This window comes from Barbus barbus, assembly GCF_936440315.1.
Source record: "Barbus barbus genome assembly, chromosome: 10".
Classification (NCBI taxonomy): Eukaryota; Metazoa; Chordata; class Actinopteri; order Cypriniformes; family Cyprinidae; genus Barbus; species Barbus barbus.
The window spans coordinates 13,375,459-13,392,127 of record NC_136738.1 but is presented as its reverse complement, the minus strand read 5'-3'; the positions used below and the strand labels follow the sequence as shown (position 1 = coordinate 13,392,127).

General features: G+C 45.8%; 1 protein-coding gene across 1 annotated transcript in view; it reads right to left on the bottom strand.

Annotated features, from left to right (window-relative positions):
• Positions 1-428: 428 nt before the first annotated feature.
• The window catches only part of bpifcl (BPI fold containing family C, like), a 73,628-nt gene continuing 57,387 nt past the window's right edge, over positions 429-16,669 (bottom strand). Inside the window, exons 13-16 of the mRNA XM_079426530.1 lie at positions 1,473-1,515; positions 1,290-1,353; positions 967-1,043; positions 429-844 (exon numbers count right to left, since the gene is read on the bottom strand). Coding sequence (XP_079282656.1) covers positions 734-844; positions 967-1,043; positions 1,290-1,353; positions 1,473-1,515 — 295 coding nt within the window. The 3' untranslated portion in view covers positions 429-733. The remainder of the gene's footprint in view (positions 845-966; positions 1,044-1,289; positions 1,354-1,472; positions 1,516-16,669) is intronic.

Sequence of the window (16,669 nt, the reverse complement as noted above, 5' to 3'; positions counted from 1 at the left end):
TCTTCATTATTCTTTTCTTTCATGTACCATCAGGGCCAGGGCATTGAAGCCAACCAAGGCATTGAAAATGGGTCGTGGATAGGTATTCCAGCATGACAATAATACGCGGCCAAGGCAAAAAAGGAGTGGCTCAAGAAGAAGCACATTAAGGTCCTGGAGTGGCCTAGCCAGTCTCCAGACCTTAATCCCATAGAAAATCTGTGGAGGGAGCTGAAGGTTCGAGTTGCCAAACGTCAGCCTTGAAACCTTAATGACTTGTAGAGGATCTGCAAAGAGGAGTGGGACAATATCCCTCCTGAGATATCCCTCTTGACCTCTGTGATTGCCAACATGGGTTTTGCCACCAAGTACTAAGTCATGTTTTGCGAAGGGGTCAAATACTTATTTCACTCATTAAAATGCAAATCAATTTATAATTTAAAAATGTGTTTTTGTTGTTGTTGTTGTTGTTATTCTGTCTCTCACTGTTCAAATAAACCTACCATTACAATTATAGACTGATCATTTCTTTGTCAGTGGGTAAACGTACAAAAGCATCAGGGGATCAAATATTTTTTTTCCCTCACTGTGTGTATGTATGTCTGTATATATGTATATATATATATATATATATATATATATATATATATATATAAAGAACTCGGTATGTTCATTTATTGTCACAGAACAAATATTCATCCTCCAAACTCTAACTGTAAGACATCACGCCACCCTTCCTTGCAAGCCAGATTACTTATGCATGCAAATGGCCTCCAATGAAGTGATCATTTGGAGAAGTTTGGACCTTAGTTTTCATTGAGACTATCCAAGAATCTTCAACATCGGTAAAAATGACCACAAAGCCCTGAAACAAAGTCACAAAAGGTAAACAAATTTAGACTTTTGCATTGAGTTGCTTTCTAACAAGTTTTCAATAGCAAACAAAATTCAAACTCTTAAGAGTAATGGTAACTTAATAGTACTTACATTTTTTATGAGCAATGTAGAATTAATCAAACTAAAGCTCTGCAGTTTGGGTAGGAGAAATCCAGTCTTCAAGTAATCTACAATGCAAAGTTAGCATTAATATAATAATGATAATAAACAGAAGAATTCCAAGAGGGCATCATCAGTGATGGGCCCTACTAACAATAATTATGAGATAGTTCCCAGACATTCCAAAACCAAGTTTGCAAATTCTATAGTTTTCAGACTTTCCTTTACTAGGTTGCAAAGAAATTTACACATGTATGAAAACTTTAAATAATGAAACAGCTTATAATGAATGCAATATCATTTGAAATTTTTACCATTTATTTTTGGAAGTAGAAACATGTTTACAGCAATCACTAACATTTGCTCGAGCCCGGCAGTCTATAAATTGAAATATAGCACAAAGAAAACAAAACATCTTATGTTGATCTACCAAAATTAATATATGACATGAATAATCACTGTCTGGTAATAGATTATTATATTTCCTCAGATCTCACCTTGAAATCACCAATCTCAGATGATCCAAGAGTCAGTCTTAAACTTAATTCAGCATTCAGGGCAAAAGAAGACAAAGACAAAACTTACATTTGAATTGTGAGTTGCTACAATATCCAACAAGTTAGTATATTTAAGACATTACTATTAACGTCATAAAATGTACATAATGTAATATGTAAAAAAATATATATATATATATATATATATATATATATAAAAAAGCTCAAAATGGATTTTGTTTGTTTGTTTTGTTTTTTACTTTGTGAAAGGTATTATGAACTATGAAAAATAGTATTTTACCTTGCTCATTTTTATTTTTAAATTTAATCTTAAACTACCTATGGAAAGCACCAGGTTTAAATATTAAGTCAAGTCAAGTCGAGCTTTATTGTCATTCTGCTACATGTGTGCACATATAGTGGAACGAAATGTCGTGTCTCGCAGGACCACGGTGCTACATACTAGTTAAACATAAGATAAACATACAACAATGCAAGTATAAGAGAAAGAAAAAAAGAGCATCTGACTATACATATACTATAAATACTATAACTACTATACCTAGTTGCCTAGACATACACAAACTGAGACTGTACAAGAACTTTACAAATATATTGTACATGAAATTGTGCAAAAAGATAGAAAAAAAAGGGTATATATTTCGTACATTAAATTGTTGTGCAGATTAAAGAGAGATTTTGTGGGAAGCAGCGCATAGTGCAAAAAGATTTGTAGTACAATGCTCAAGTAAACATTATTTTGTAGTGCAATGCTCAAGTAAACATTTTTCTTATTGAGTCTTTGTAGCAGGGAGTGTTCATAGAAAGTGTCTAGTGTGCATATAGTGGGATGAGTGCATTACTACAGGTGATTTGTATAGCCCACTCACCTGTGTGTAGCACACTCAGAATTGCACTTAGGAAAAGTTGTCAACTGTATTAATGAGTTGGGTGAGTGGGGGGTCAGAGGGGGACAGGGAGTTTGGAGTTAAGAGCTTTGATTCTGGAGGCCTTGCTGGAGCATCGTGCAAGCAAAATGTCCAGGATGGAGGGGAGAGGGGCACCGATGATCTTTGCGGCAGTGTTCACTGTCCGTTGTAGGGTCTTGTGGTCAGCAGCACTGCAGTTCCCATACCAGACAGTGATGCAGGTGGTCAGCACACTCTCAATGGTGCCACTGTAGAAAGTGGTGAGGATGGGTGGCGGGAGACTTGCACTTTTCAGCCGGCGGAGAAAGTGGAGACGCTGTTGTCCCTTCTTGTTGAGTGACGTGACGTTGGTGGTCCAGGTGAGATCCTCTGAGATGTGCACCCCCAGGAATTTAGTGCTGCCGACTCTCTCCACGGTTGAGCCGTCGATGGCCAGGGGTTGGGGGGTTGGGGGTTGGGGGTTGTCCATCACAACCTCTTTTGTCTTACATTGAGTGACAGGTTGTTAGCACCACACCATTTCGCCAGCTGTGCCACTTCCTCTCTGTAGAGCGTTTCATTGTTGTTGCTGATGAGGCCTACCACAGTTGTGTCATCAGCAAACTTGATGATGTGGTTGGAGCTGGACTTGGCAGTGCAGTCGTGGGTCAGCAGCGTGAAGAGCAGCAGGCTGAGCACACAGCCTTGTGGGGCACCTGTGCTCAGTGTGGTAGTGCTGGAAGAGTTGCGGCCGACACGGACTGACTGAGGCCTTGTAGTTAAAAAGTCCAGGATTCAATTGAATTGGGGGGTGTTAAGGCCCAGCAAGTTTAGTTTGTGGATGAGCTGTTGTGGGATTATAGTGTTGAATGCTGAGCTGAAGTCGATGAACAGCATTCTTACATAAGAGTCTTTCTGTCCCAGGTGAGTAAGAGCTAGTGAAACGGTTTGGACGGTATGCAAACTGGAATGGGTCCAGTGTGTTTGGGAGACTGGACTTGATGTGATGCATGACTAACCTCACAAAGCATTTCATCATGATTGGGGTCGGTGCTATGGGACGATAGTCATTCAGACAGGACACGGGTGACTTCTTTGGTATTAATGCATTATTATTAATAATATTGCTGTACATTGCTTCTAATATACAGTTACGTTCATAAATATTTGGACAATGACCCATCTGGAATACATGGCTATTACCAAATTCATGGGTTTCATACCTTATCAGGCTTAACCTGATTTTTAATGCATCTGTTTTCAGTTGCTGCTTGTTTGTGGGTCTATCTGCCTATAGTTTTGTGTTCAGCAAGTAAAATTTATTCAGTTGGGTTGAGGTCAGGTGACTCACTTGGACACAAAAAATAAGAGAGAAAGAGAGAGAGAGAGAGAGAGAGAGACTTGACTTTTAACAATATCTTTATTTACCACTAATTCTAGTTAAACATTCTTAAAATATTAAAAGAAAATAAAAATGGAATAATGTACACAACAGAAACAGCAGTTCTACAATCCATCATCTCTCAGACAGAAATTTTGAAACAATCATCATCATCGATTTCACAAATACATTGATTTATGCCCCATTTAGACCTAAAAGTATCCAAGTCATCAATCAACATATAATACGCATACTCTATATTAATACGGTATTTTATTAATCCCCTAAACACCAAAATAACAACAGTCAATCCCGAACCAAAAAAAATTCCTTTACGTGATAGCCAGTATACCAAATAGCCAGTTTTCCTTGCCCAAATATACAATTTAATAACACATGAACTTGCATTTTGCTCCTGCTGTATTTAGGTCCATAAATAAAAAGCATAGGCATAAAAAACTCCCCCAGAATTTGACGGTATCCTTCTAATTGATGAAAAAGCAGTTGTAGTCTGGAACAATTAAGAAATAAGTGAAACGTCTCGGTTACGTACGTAACCCTCGTTCCCTGATGGAGGGAACGGAGACGTTATGTCATGACAACATTAGGGGATTTACTTGAGAGCCCCGACTGCCTCTGATAAGAGAAAACGCCAATGAAATTTGGCTAGTGGATTTTGCATACCTGAGCCACTCCCCGTGCATACGGGTATAAAAGGGCGACAGGTGCATCCACTCATCAGGTTTTCCGCTGAGGAGCCGAGAATGTGTCCCTGGCAACCAGCGATGGTTCAAGATTGTGGCATGGGGACATAACGTCTCCGTTCCCTCCATCAGGGAACGAGGGTTACGTACGTAACCGAGATGTTCCCTATCTGTCGGTCACTACGAGTTATGTCGTGACAACATTAGGGGTCTATGGAAAGCGCCACAACCTGAACCCCGTCACGACCTTGTGGCATGCAGATGTTGACAAGCTAGCGCGTGACAGACAAATGCGATGCGAAGGTCGCAACCTTCCCGTCGCCCCAGCGCAAATTCGCTAACCTTGGCGCCCGCAGGGACCACTGAGTACATTGCTGCTGGAGATAGCCAAGCCGCTGTTCCTTTCCCCAGAAATCGGAAGGGATTTCGACCTTCTATGAAAGACTGCTTCAAGTCTTTCCTGTTTGTTGTTACAGCCCAGCAGTAACGACGGGGAAGCGAGCCTTCCGGAGAAGGGCGCTACGGAGGCCACACCCTGCCCGAAGGGAGGTAACGTGTGGAGACACTGGTATGGACTGGCCCAAGCCTGGGGCAGTACTACATACGCCTGGACCCTGGGGCAGATCCTACCTAGGAGAAGGGAGGAAGGCTGCCAGCAGGGTCTGACCAGCTCTGTCAAAGGGAAGACACGGGTTTACCGTGAGGGAAACCGTACCGTGGATGAATACACGTGTGGGATCACCCGAAGGGAATCAGGCCACATGGGCACCTAGCCGAGTAGAGGGGCTGACCGGAGACCCGGGCAAGCTAACACCGGTACTGGGCCTGGCGTCAGACTGCTCCGCCCAGCCTGACTGCCGGGGGTGCTGGAGGAACTCCGCCAGGTTTCGCCGTCCGGGGAACTAACTGGAGGAGAGAATAGGCGCTCGTATCCCCGGGTAAGGGGGAATGGCGCAGCAAGCGTGACACCGGCCAACTCTTCCCACCACTTACCTGTTACCCAACACACGGGAAGAGACTGGCTCAACGCGGAGACTGTAAAATCTCGCGAAGGTGTTCGGTGTCGCCCAGCCCGCAGCTCTACAGATGTCTGCCAAAGAGGCGCCGTGCGCCAGCGCATAGGAGGAGGCAACACTCCGTGTGGAGTGAGCCCTCACCCCGAGGGGGCACGGCTCGCCTTGGGATTGGTACGCCAAGGCGATGGCATCCACTATCCAGTGGGCCAACCTCTGCTTGGAGACAGCCTTCCCTTTCTGCTGACCTCCGTGGCAGACAAAGAGCTGTTCAGAGCTTCTGAAGCTCCGGGTGCGTTCCACGTATATGCGCAGCGCTCTTACGGGACACAGCAACGCCAAGGCTGGGTCTGCCTCCTCCGAGGGCAGTGCTTGCAGGTTCACCACCTGATCGCGGAAGGGCGTGGTGGGAACCTTAGGCACGTATCCAGGCCGGGGTCTCAGGACAACGTGAGAGTAGGCCGGCCCAAACACAAGGCACTCTTCGCTTACCGAAATGCTTGGAGGTCCCCGACCCTCTTGATGGAAGTGAGCGCGGTCAGGAGCGCTGTCTTAGCCGACAGGAATTTCAGCTCGACTGAGTCCAGCGGCTCAAAGTGACCCCTCTGAAGTCCAGCCAGGACAATAGAGAGATCCCAGGAGGGCATCAGGGGTGGCCTAGGAGGATTTAACCTTCTGGCGCCCCTCAGGAACCTCACAATGAGATCGTGCTTCCCCAGGGACCAGCCGTCCACTGCATCGTGATGGGCCGCAATAGCAGCCACGTACACTTTCAAGGTGGAGGGCGACAGCCTGCGCTCCAACCTCTCTTGCAGGAAAGAAAGCACCACTCCAATCGTGCATCTTCGGGGGTCCTCCCGACGAGAAGAACACCAGTCCGCGAACAGACTCCACTTCAGCCTGTGGCAGGCCACTCAAGTCTGCCGCGTCCCATCCAGGAGCCACACATGGAGGTTCCACAGATCTGGACGCAGGTGCCATATGGTGCCAAGCCCCTGAGAAAGAAGGTCCTTCCTCAGAGGGATGCGCCAGGGAGGGGCTGTCGCGAGGAGGGTGAGTTCCGGAAACCAGGTCCGGGTGGGCCAATATGGCGCAACCAACAAGACCTGCTCCTCGTCCTCCCTGACCTTGCACAGTGTCTGTGCGATCAGGCTCACTGGGGGAAACGCATACTTGCGCAGAGCCCGAGGCCAGCTGTGTGCCAGTGCGTCCGTGCCGAGGGGGCCCTCGGCCAGGGAGAAATACAGCTGTCAGTGGGAGGACTTGCGGGAAGCAAACAGGTCTACCTGAGCTTCCCCAAATCGACTCCAAATCAGCCGGATTGTCTTGGGATGGAGTCGCCATTTTCCGGGGAACGTGAGCTGTCGTGAGAGCGCGTCGGCTGCACGATTGAGCTCCCCCGGAATGTGGACGGCGCGCAGCGATTTGAGCTGTGACTGACTCCAGAGGAGGAGATGGCGGGCGAGCTGTGACATGCGGCGTGATCGTAGACCTCCCCGCCGGTTGATGTACGAGACAGCCGCAGTGTTGTCCGTGTGGACCAACACGTGCTGGCCTAGGAGCAGTGGCCGGAACTGCTTTAAGGCCAGATGCACTGCCAACAGCTCTAGGCAGTTGATGTGCCAAAGCAGTCGAGGCCCCATCCAGAGCTCCGAGGCTGCCTGCCCGTTGCATGTAGCGCCCCAGCCCATGCTGGAGGCATCTGTTGTGACAACAACATGCCGGGACACTTGTCCTAAGGGCACCCTGGCCCGTAGGAAGGCAAGGTCCGACCAGGGGCTGAAAGAGCGGCGACACGATTGCGTGATGGTGACACGACGTGTCCCGCGGCGCCATGCCCATCTCGGGACCCGTGAGTGTAACCAGTGCTGAAGTGGTCTCATATGAAGCAACCCGAGCGGCGTGACTGCGGCTACGAATGCCATATGCCCCAGGAGCTGCTGAAACTGTTTCAGCGGAACCACTGTCCTGCCTCTGAAGGAACTCACGCAGTTCAGCAGTTCCCGATTGGGCACGCTCGGCTGAGAGACGTGCCGTCATACTCACGGAGTCTAACTCCACACCGAGAAAAGAGATTCTCTGCACAGGGGAGAGCTTGCTCTTTTCCCAGTTGACCCGAAGCCCCAACTGGCTGAGGTGCCGGAGCACCAGGTCCCTGTGACCACCCAACTGTTCTCGCGATCGGGCCAGGATGAGCCAATCGTCGAGATAGTTGAGGATTCTGATGCCCACTTCCCGTAACGGGGCAAGGCACGGGGAGACAGGGAGAGCCCGAAGGGGAGGACCCTGTACTGCCATGCCCGCCCCTCGAACGCAAACCGTAGGAACGGCCTGTGTCGAGGGCGAATCGAGACATGAAAGTAAGCGTCCTTCAGGTCGATCGCTGCAAACCAATCCACGGACTGAACGCATCTGCGTCAACATCTTGAACGGGAGCTTGTGTAGGGCCCGATTCAAGACTCGCAGGTCCAGGATTGGCCGGAGGCCACCGCCTTTCTTGGGCACGATGAAGTAGGGGCTCTAAAACCCCTGCCTCATCTCGGCTGGAGGGACCGGCTCAATTGCACCCTTTGCCAGAAGGACAGCAATCTCCTCGCGCAGGACAGGTGCATCTCGGACTGCCACCGAAGTCTCGAGGATGCCGCTGAACCTGGGAGGCCGCCTAGCGAACTGAATCGCATAGCCGAGTCGAACTGTGCGAATGAGCCAGCGAGACGGGCTGGGTAGCGCAAGCCACGCCCCCAGATACCGTGCAAGCGGCACCAAAGGCCCAATCGACGTGCCCGCAGTGGTGCAGCGAGGGGGAGTAAGGTTGGATGGAACAGAAGGCAGTGCGTTCTGACTCATCCCCACAAAACTCCCTAAGTCCCCGGGGGGACTGGCTAGAGGTGCGCGGGGAGGCATCGCGTCCCCAGACCGCACTCTCTTGGCCACTGGCAATATGGGTCTCGGGTGAGAGTGAGGAGGCATTGCGTCGCACACTGTCAGCCCGCAGACCTGGGAACCCGGAGGAAAGGGAAATTGCTCTTTCTTTGACAATGTGGGTACCACTGGCCCTTGAGCCAGTGGCGGAACAGAAACAAAAGAAAACACAGGATTCTCCACCCGGCCCTCCTCCGGGGGAAGGAGCGACGCTAGCCTCGTCGTCTCCTGGGAAAGAGCAAATTCCTCCATCTCCGGGTTGTGCGCGTCAGGGCCGCTTTGTCGTCTTCCTGGAGGACTTGGCGGCCGGCTGAGGCGCAGGGGGCGCCGCACTCCTGCGAGAGGCTCGACGCACCGGCCTAGGTGACGACTCAGCACGGGGCGGAGCAGCTCTGGAGGACGCAGGAGGGCGCCCACGGCGACCAGCAGACTGGGGCCTGGCCCTTGGGCCAGCGGTGGCAGCTGGAGCATCCCGCCGTTTAGGGAGGATGTGCTGAATTGCCTCCATCTGCTTTTGTACTGCCGAGAATTGCTGGGCAAAACCCTCGACAGTGTCGCCAAATAGCCCCGTCTGGGAGATGGAGGCGTCGAGAAAGCGTACTTTGTCAACGTCCTTCATCTCGGCCAGATTGAGCCAGAGATGGCGCTCTTGGACCACTAACGTGGACATTGCCTTCCCGATGGACCGCGCCGTGACTTTCGTCGCCCGGAGAGCGAAGTCAGTCGCCGTGCGCAGCTCCTGCATCAACCCCGGGTCGGGACTACCCTTGTGCATTTGTTTCAGGATGGCCATGGCATGCAGGGCAGAGGCGGCCTGGCCCGCAGCGCTGTAAGCCTTGGCGGCAAGTGCGGCCGTCAGCTTACAGGCTTTGGACGGGAGACGCGGATGATTCCTCCAGGTGGCGGCGTTTTGCTGGCACAGGTGCACCGCAACCGCTCTCTCCACCTGGGGAATATCCACGTACCCCCTGGCCGCCCCGCCATCGAGGGTAGTGAGGACGGAGGAGGGAGACGAGCGGCTTCTGGCCGAGAAAGGGGCCGTCCACGACTTCGTCAGCTCCTCATGCACCTCCGGGAAGAAAGGCACCGGGGCAAAGTGCGGCCGCTGGTCGCGTTTTGCGCCGATGAACCAATCATCCAGCCGCGAAGGCTCGGGACTGGGCGGTCTGTTGACCTCCAGCCCGATACTCACGGCTGCCCGGGCAAGCATGGCCGTCAGCTCTGGGTCCGGATCGGCAGTGGCGACAACACCCGAGGGGGGCAGCCCCGCCGATCGTTCATCCTCAGAGGACGAAAGCCCATCCCCCGATGCCGCGATCGACATCTGATCCTTGGGCGGCGCACCGAATGAAATGCTGGCGGCCCCGTGAGGCGAACCAGCGAAATCACTCGGGAACCGGACGGAACAAGCGCTGCGGGAGGAGTAAGAGGTCCGCGGGGACGTGCCCGGCGGAGAAGCTCTTACTGTCACCCTCAGATCTCCCAGAGCGCCAGCCGGCGGTCCTCTGCTCGAGCCAGAGAGACCGGGACGGGTGGCGGCAGAGGGTGCCAATCCTTTCAGAAAGGAAAGGCGAGATCGCAGCGTTGCCATGTTCATACGCCCACAACAGGCGCATGACTCATCCACAAACGCATCTTCAGCGTGCTGGATGCCCAGACACTGAAGACAGCGCTCGTGACCGTCATCCGAGGACAGGAAGCGACCGCAACCAAGAGAACACGGACGGAACGGCATCTTTAAAAAGACGCGAACCGCCCAGTGTTTTAGAAATTTGCTCTTTCAGGTGAAGTGCCCAGGGGAATCACTGCTGCAGGGACACCGCTGTCTGCACCGTAACGCCACCCAGGAACAAACTTCGAGGCAGACGGCTTTGTGGAGATCTGATCTGTTTTGAAGATTTCTCATCCACTCGGCTCCGAAGCAAAAATCTGATGAGTGGATGCACCTGTCGCCCTTTTATACCCGTATGCACGGGGAGTGGCTCAGGTATGCAAAATCCACTAGCCAAATTTCATTGGCGTTTTCTCTTATCAGAGGCAGTCGGGGCTCTCAAGTAAATCCCCTAATGTCGTCACGACATAACTCGTAGTGACCGACAGATAGGGAACACTATTTCTTGTACCCCACAAAAAGGACACTCCTCCCCTACTTGTGGATCAATGTGTGCTCTGTGTCTGTTTGTGGCTATTATACATGCACTACCCTCCACTGAAGGTCTCCAGACCTTTTCTCAATGGGATGTTTGTACAGGGTCCTCCAGCAGCCTTTAGGGGACACACCTGAGCCAAACACATCCAGCCACTTGGATTCCCTCAGGTTTTCAAGCATGTGGAAATGTACCGCTTTAACACACAGTACATATAGATCCTTCTTTCCTGTATCACCAAAAAGGCTTGACTGAGATGATCTAATAGAGAGCAATCCACTCTCTATTTCTTGCCACTCTCCTGTATCAACTGAAAAAGTCTGAAGCTTCTAAATCCAATCTATGTTCTGCTGGTAGAATCTCATTTATTTGAGTTAACAGTCTCTCTGCCACTCGAACTGACCTCATTCCCATTATCAAGGCCAAAGCCTCAGCAGATATCCATCCTCCCTCATGAATCAAATGTCCAATTTTAGTGATCTTTGCAGACCTCAGCCAGAGTCTCTGTACACCATCGAATTATCTTGAGAACTTGAAATGTGCCCACGCTCTTAGCATGTAAAAGGATGTTAGACCGGTCAGATCCAGCTTATTAAATGTTCATTAGAAACAGGTGACGATCCAGCCCCAATCGCGTTTGGTCTCATAATGTATCGCATATCTTGTCAGTGTCTGCACTTGCTTGGCTATTTTTTGTGATGAACAGGAAAGTGGGTTGAAGCTCCAGCAGAAGGCAGTGTAATGAAATAGTCTTTAAGAGAAGCAGTCTATCAGCGGAAGTTAAAATCAGCTCGTAAGTGTATTTACTTGTCTCATTAGTGTTTAGCGCAGTTGCCTGTTAACCTGTTAACTGGTTTTTTAGTTTACATAACAGAGGCTCAATCACTATGCTGTAGAGTTGACCTGAAAGAGGGCAACCTTGCCTAATCCCTCTATGGATTTTAACAGGAACACTGAGACCACCAACATTTTTATTATACATGTGGCCTCATTATAGAGAAGCTTGATCATAGAAATAAAATTGTCTCCAAAACCAAAAGTTTTTAAGGTTTCAAAAAGAAAATTGTCTCGGTTAAAAGCCTTTTCTTGGTCCAATGACAAAAAACCAAGGTTAATATTATTGATAAAAGCAAAATCATAAATATCCCTCACTAAATGTAAATTATCTAAAACAGAACTTCCTTTGTACACAGTATGATTTATCTTTATGGATGATAGAATGTAACACTTTGTTTAGTCTATTTGACAAACATTTAGATAAAATGTTATACTCAGAACACAAAATTGCTACCGACCTCCAGTTTTTTAAACAGGGTTAAATCGAGTTAAGATAGCCCATTGACAACTCACAGAGAGAACACCCTTACTGATGCATTCTTTGAGCACTTCAAAATAATCAGGTCCTATTATAGTCCAACATTTTTAGTTTTTTAAATCAGAAGATCTATCCCTGGTGCTGTTCCTGAAGAGAGACCCTTTACAGCAGCAGTAACCTCTTCAAAATTAAGATCAACCTCCAAACGTTTTTTATTCCCTTCAGTTAAAGAAGGAATATCCTGTAGCAGTTCAATTCTACTTTGCTCATCAATGGCTTCAGCAGAAAATAAATTATAATAAAAATCCACAGCGAGCCTACGCATCACCACAGGATCTGAAGTATCTTGACCATCATTGTCCTTCAAAACGTACATCAGTTTTTCTTGTCCTGATTTATGCTCCAGTTAAAAAAAAAAAAAGATGTCGGACCATCCATGTCTTTTAATGTTAAAAAAACGACTCCTTACAAGAGCCCCTTTAACTTTTTTATTTAAAATAAAACTCAGCTGGTTCTTTTTCTCAGTCCACAGCTCTTGTAGGTTTACAGCATCATTGACAGTCATACTCTTCTCAATGCCATTTATTTCTTTTTCCAGTAACTCTAATGTCTTTTTTAGAACAGATGAAGAATGGGTTGCATATTGCTGACAGAATGTTCTTATATGTACTTTTCCAATTTCCCACCATTGAATAGCACTTTCATACAGGCATTTTTCATTCTTCCAAGTTTCCCAGAAGCATTTAAAGTTCTCACAGAAATGTTTATCTTCCAGTAGCTTATTATTAAAATGCCAGTAGCAGCTCTTATGAATCCTGTTCACCAATGTACACTCCAATAAATTGATAAATTTATGATCGGACAAAGATGTAGGAATTATACCTGTAGGCAACCTATTTTTTACATTATGTGATACACAAATCCTGTCTAACCGTGCACCAAAAACTCTACCATTATTAATTTTCACCCAAGTATACTGCTTTGTTAAAGGATTATGTTCTCTCCACACATCTGAAACCCCTAGATTTTTCATAACACTAGCCAGACGAGAAACTGACTGCATGTGAGGTTCTTCATCATTCCTATCACGTGTGAAATCTAAAGTGCAGTTCCAATCACCACCCAATATAATAAAGTCCCCATCCTGCTGCTGCTTTAAAAATTGCTCTAGTTTAACAAAAAGTTGTAATCTATCTGCTCCACTATTGTGAGCGTAAATATTGACAAATAAGAAAGAGAGCTTACTCATTTCAGCTCTAACAGCTACCAGTCTTCCTGGCTCTATTTCAGTTTTCCTCAGAATTTTAACTTTAAGAGCAGGAGAGAAAAGCACTGGATTAGTCCCATGACTAAGCACTCTCTCCCCTTCCCACCACAAGCCCGAATCAACTTCATTACTAAAATTGCTATGGGTCTCTTGAAAAAAAATAATACTTAGATACTTTACTCTTCTGAATTCTAGCAATAAGTTTCTCTTTTTCTCATCCCTCAATCCATTTGTGTTTAAGGATCCCACCCTCAAGGTTTCCATCAAGAAGAGAGATAGAAAGAGGAAAACATAAAAAAGAAAAAGGAGTTCTTATACATCATAATTATTTAGATTTTTCCCTTGCTTTACCAGACTTTTTATCTGATCTTATAGCAGTTAAGTGCTTCTTAAGATGGAATCGTTTCTGTTGAGACGTAGTTACTTGTTCTCCTAACCACCATGACAGAGGAAACAAACTTTTCAATATCGGGAAAAAAATACCTTATCTTAACACCAGCTTTTCCTTTAGTTTCATCAAGAAAGGAATTTATTTGATCTAGAGTGTATAAATCCTTATCAACCATTTTTGCAGCATCAGACCATTGCTCATCATCATCTCTTAAACCATCATCAGTACACTGTGACAAATCCTCTATTTCATCAACCATATTTCCTTCTGAAGCACCTGCCTCTCCTGCAACAATACCCTCACACACATCTTCAATATCACTATCAACATCATCACATACACTCACAGCTTTGTCAACAGCAGTACTGCAGTTAGGTTTTTGCACATCGCCAATATTAACATTAAGCTCACTCACCTCCTGCTGCCATCTCACTTCATCTGTGACTCCTTTAACCCGCTCTTGAGATCTCGGTGCTTCTGTATTATTCGTTTCAGCTCGAGATGTGGACGCACGTTGTTAATTTTTATGTTGGCATGTGTAGGGCTTATGCTTATGGCAAATCTCCGCATTCGAAACATCTCATGCTGTCAGTACTGGCATAAGGAAGCTCTCTCCATGAGTAACACGAAAAGAAACTTCCAATGTAGGCTACATTCCGGGGAATTCAAAAACATGTACAGTACATCTGCCGTCTAAAAGACAGAACATGTTTTTACATCCAAGGGGAATCGTTTTTACGGGGCTTGCGATCTTACCAAATCTCTGTAGTTCTTTTAGGGTGGCCTCATTACTTACAAAAGGTGGGACATTAGAGATGTTAACATTCGTTGCTGGAGTAGATAGTGGGGTTACCGGAACAAACATTTCTTTCACCCATATTCCGCTCACAATCAACTCATTAACCAGCGGCTCGGATTTTAAAAACACAACCACAGCCTTGTTCATCCGCGAGGCGGAAACGATGTTCTCAAAACCAACTTTTTCTCCAATGATCAGGAGCATTTCCTCCACTTTCACCCCAGGGTCGGGTACACACCTGCACCCATTACTGAGCGACAGAATATAGGTGCTCTTTGCACTTGGTCAGACGCCAAACCAGCGACTTTAAATCGCGCGTACGGGAGAGAAAAAAAACCCAAACCTCTCTCACTACACTGTCTACACTATATTTCGCAAGGGGAACAAATCTATATATGTAAAAAAAAAAAAAAAAAGGATAAAAAAAAGAATAGTGCAATCACTCAATGCTCTCAAACACACGCTCAGCTCCACCTCACACTCCCAGCATGCAACAGGGAAAGAGAGAGAGACTTATTTGCTTTAAAGTAATTAAATAAAGTAAAGTAATAAAGTAGGGCTAATCTTAACCCTCTGGGGTCAAGAAACGTGTTGGCGCGTTTTGGTGCATTTTTTTGAAAGCCCCTAAAAGGAACTTAAATTACTCTGCGTGTTTTAATTGTACAGATAAGAGTAATACATCAATCGAATCCATAAAGCATCTACTTTTATTTGTATACACTCATAATAACAGCACAACTTTGTAATTTTATAAAATAAAGAAATCAAACAGGGTGTGCTCTCTGTCTTCTCCGTCTCCGCGAACTGCATTTAGAAACGCGTCCCTAAAATGAACTGCATCTCAGCAAATACTCAACACAGAGATATGAGAGTTATCTCTATTGAAAGCTTGAAGTGTCTCCTTTTACATTGTCATATCGAAAACAAATATTTTGTGATGAAGTAATCCGTATGAAACCAACACGATGTTCAGTCTTTCCCAACTAACTCATTTCTAATGCGATCCAGCCCCCTATCGGCACGCGCCGTTCATATGTAAATAACCAAGTTAGCCACGCACACATGGATACGGCAAACATAAACAAAGAGTGAAGAGATCACCCATCGTGGCTACTGTTCGTTTCTGGAAGAAGACGCCCTGAGTAAAGGCTGGATTTGCCCCCAAAAGAACCATATTTCATCCAGAAGAGAAGATCAATCTGACGAGTAAGTCATGTTTCTTTTTTGCATTAGTTAAAACCTGTTAACCCACGCCAGGACGCAGGCGCACTGAACGCTCTTTGTTTGCACATGTCATTGTTTACGAATAGAATAAATGAAACGGGACAAAGTTAATCTTGACAAACTATATATCATTTTGATGGTCTAAGCCTCACGCTTTGATGATAGATCGCTGTTTTTCGATTGAAAACTTATAAGGAATGTATTTGCAAAATTTGTGTAAGCAGTACACATCAAAACATGCATAATAAAAATGCAGTACATACCAGATTCATCTTAACAACGAGTCACACACTGCTGAAATCCTGGTTTAGTTAGAAAGACAAGGGTCCACAGAACAACATCCCATAGAGCACTTTTAGTCCAACGAAACAAGAATGTTGTAATATGGATGGTAATTCCTTTGTTATTGTGACATAAACTTAAACACATTACTATTTGTGTTTTTCTCAAACGACAACATGATGAATGCTACGCATCTACGAATGTTTACACCGTGTTTATTATTAAAACTCTGTTCACAAATAGATTTTAATAATGTACTAAACAATAATTAGTATCTCAGAAATAAAATGTCTCTTTTTACATGGTACAAAGCATGCGTGAGTCTATGGCTATAAATCCTATATATATATATATATATATATATATATATATATATATATATATATATATATATATATATATATACACAAATGCTCCTGATATTAACATGCTCACAAATTGTTTTTTTTTGGTTGTTTATATTTTATTGAATCGGATACCTGCACCACAGATGATGAATCCTGCTGACTTTCCGTCTCTTCCAACTGTTTTCCTCTGAGAGCACTGTACCAACATCAGATGTTCAACTACACTGATATTCTATGGTAATACAAGCTCCTTGACTACTGATTGTTTTTTTCTTCATGAATCCATGGAAAGAAGCAGAAACACTTAAATAACACGTAAATATCAGGTATGACTTTTTTGTTTCACTTGTTGAACAGAATCTGTTGCAGGAATGACTCAAAGTCTGTTCACATCTCTGTGGTTACCACTATGACCTTCATTGTGTATGATTTGATTATACTGCGTTGTAAATAAAATACAAATAATAAAAATAAAAATAAAAAACATTTTTTTTTCA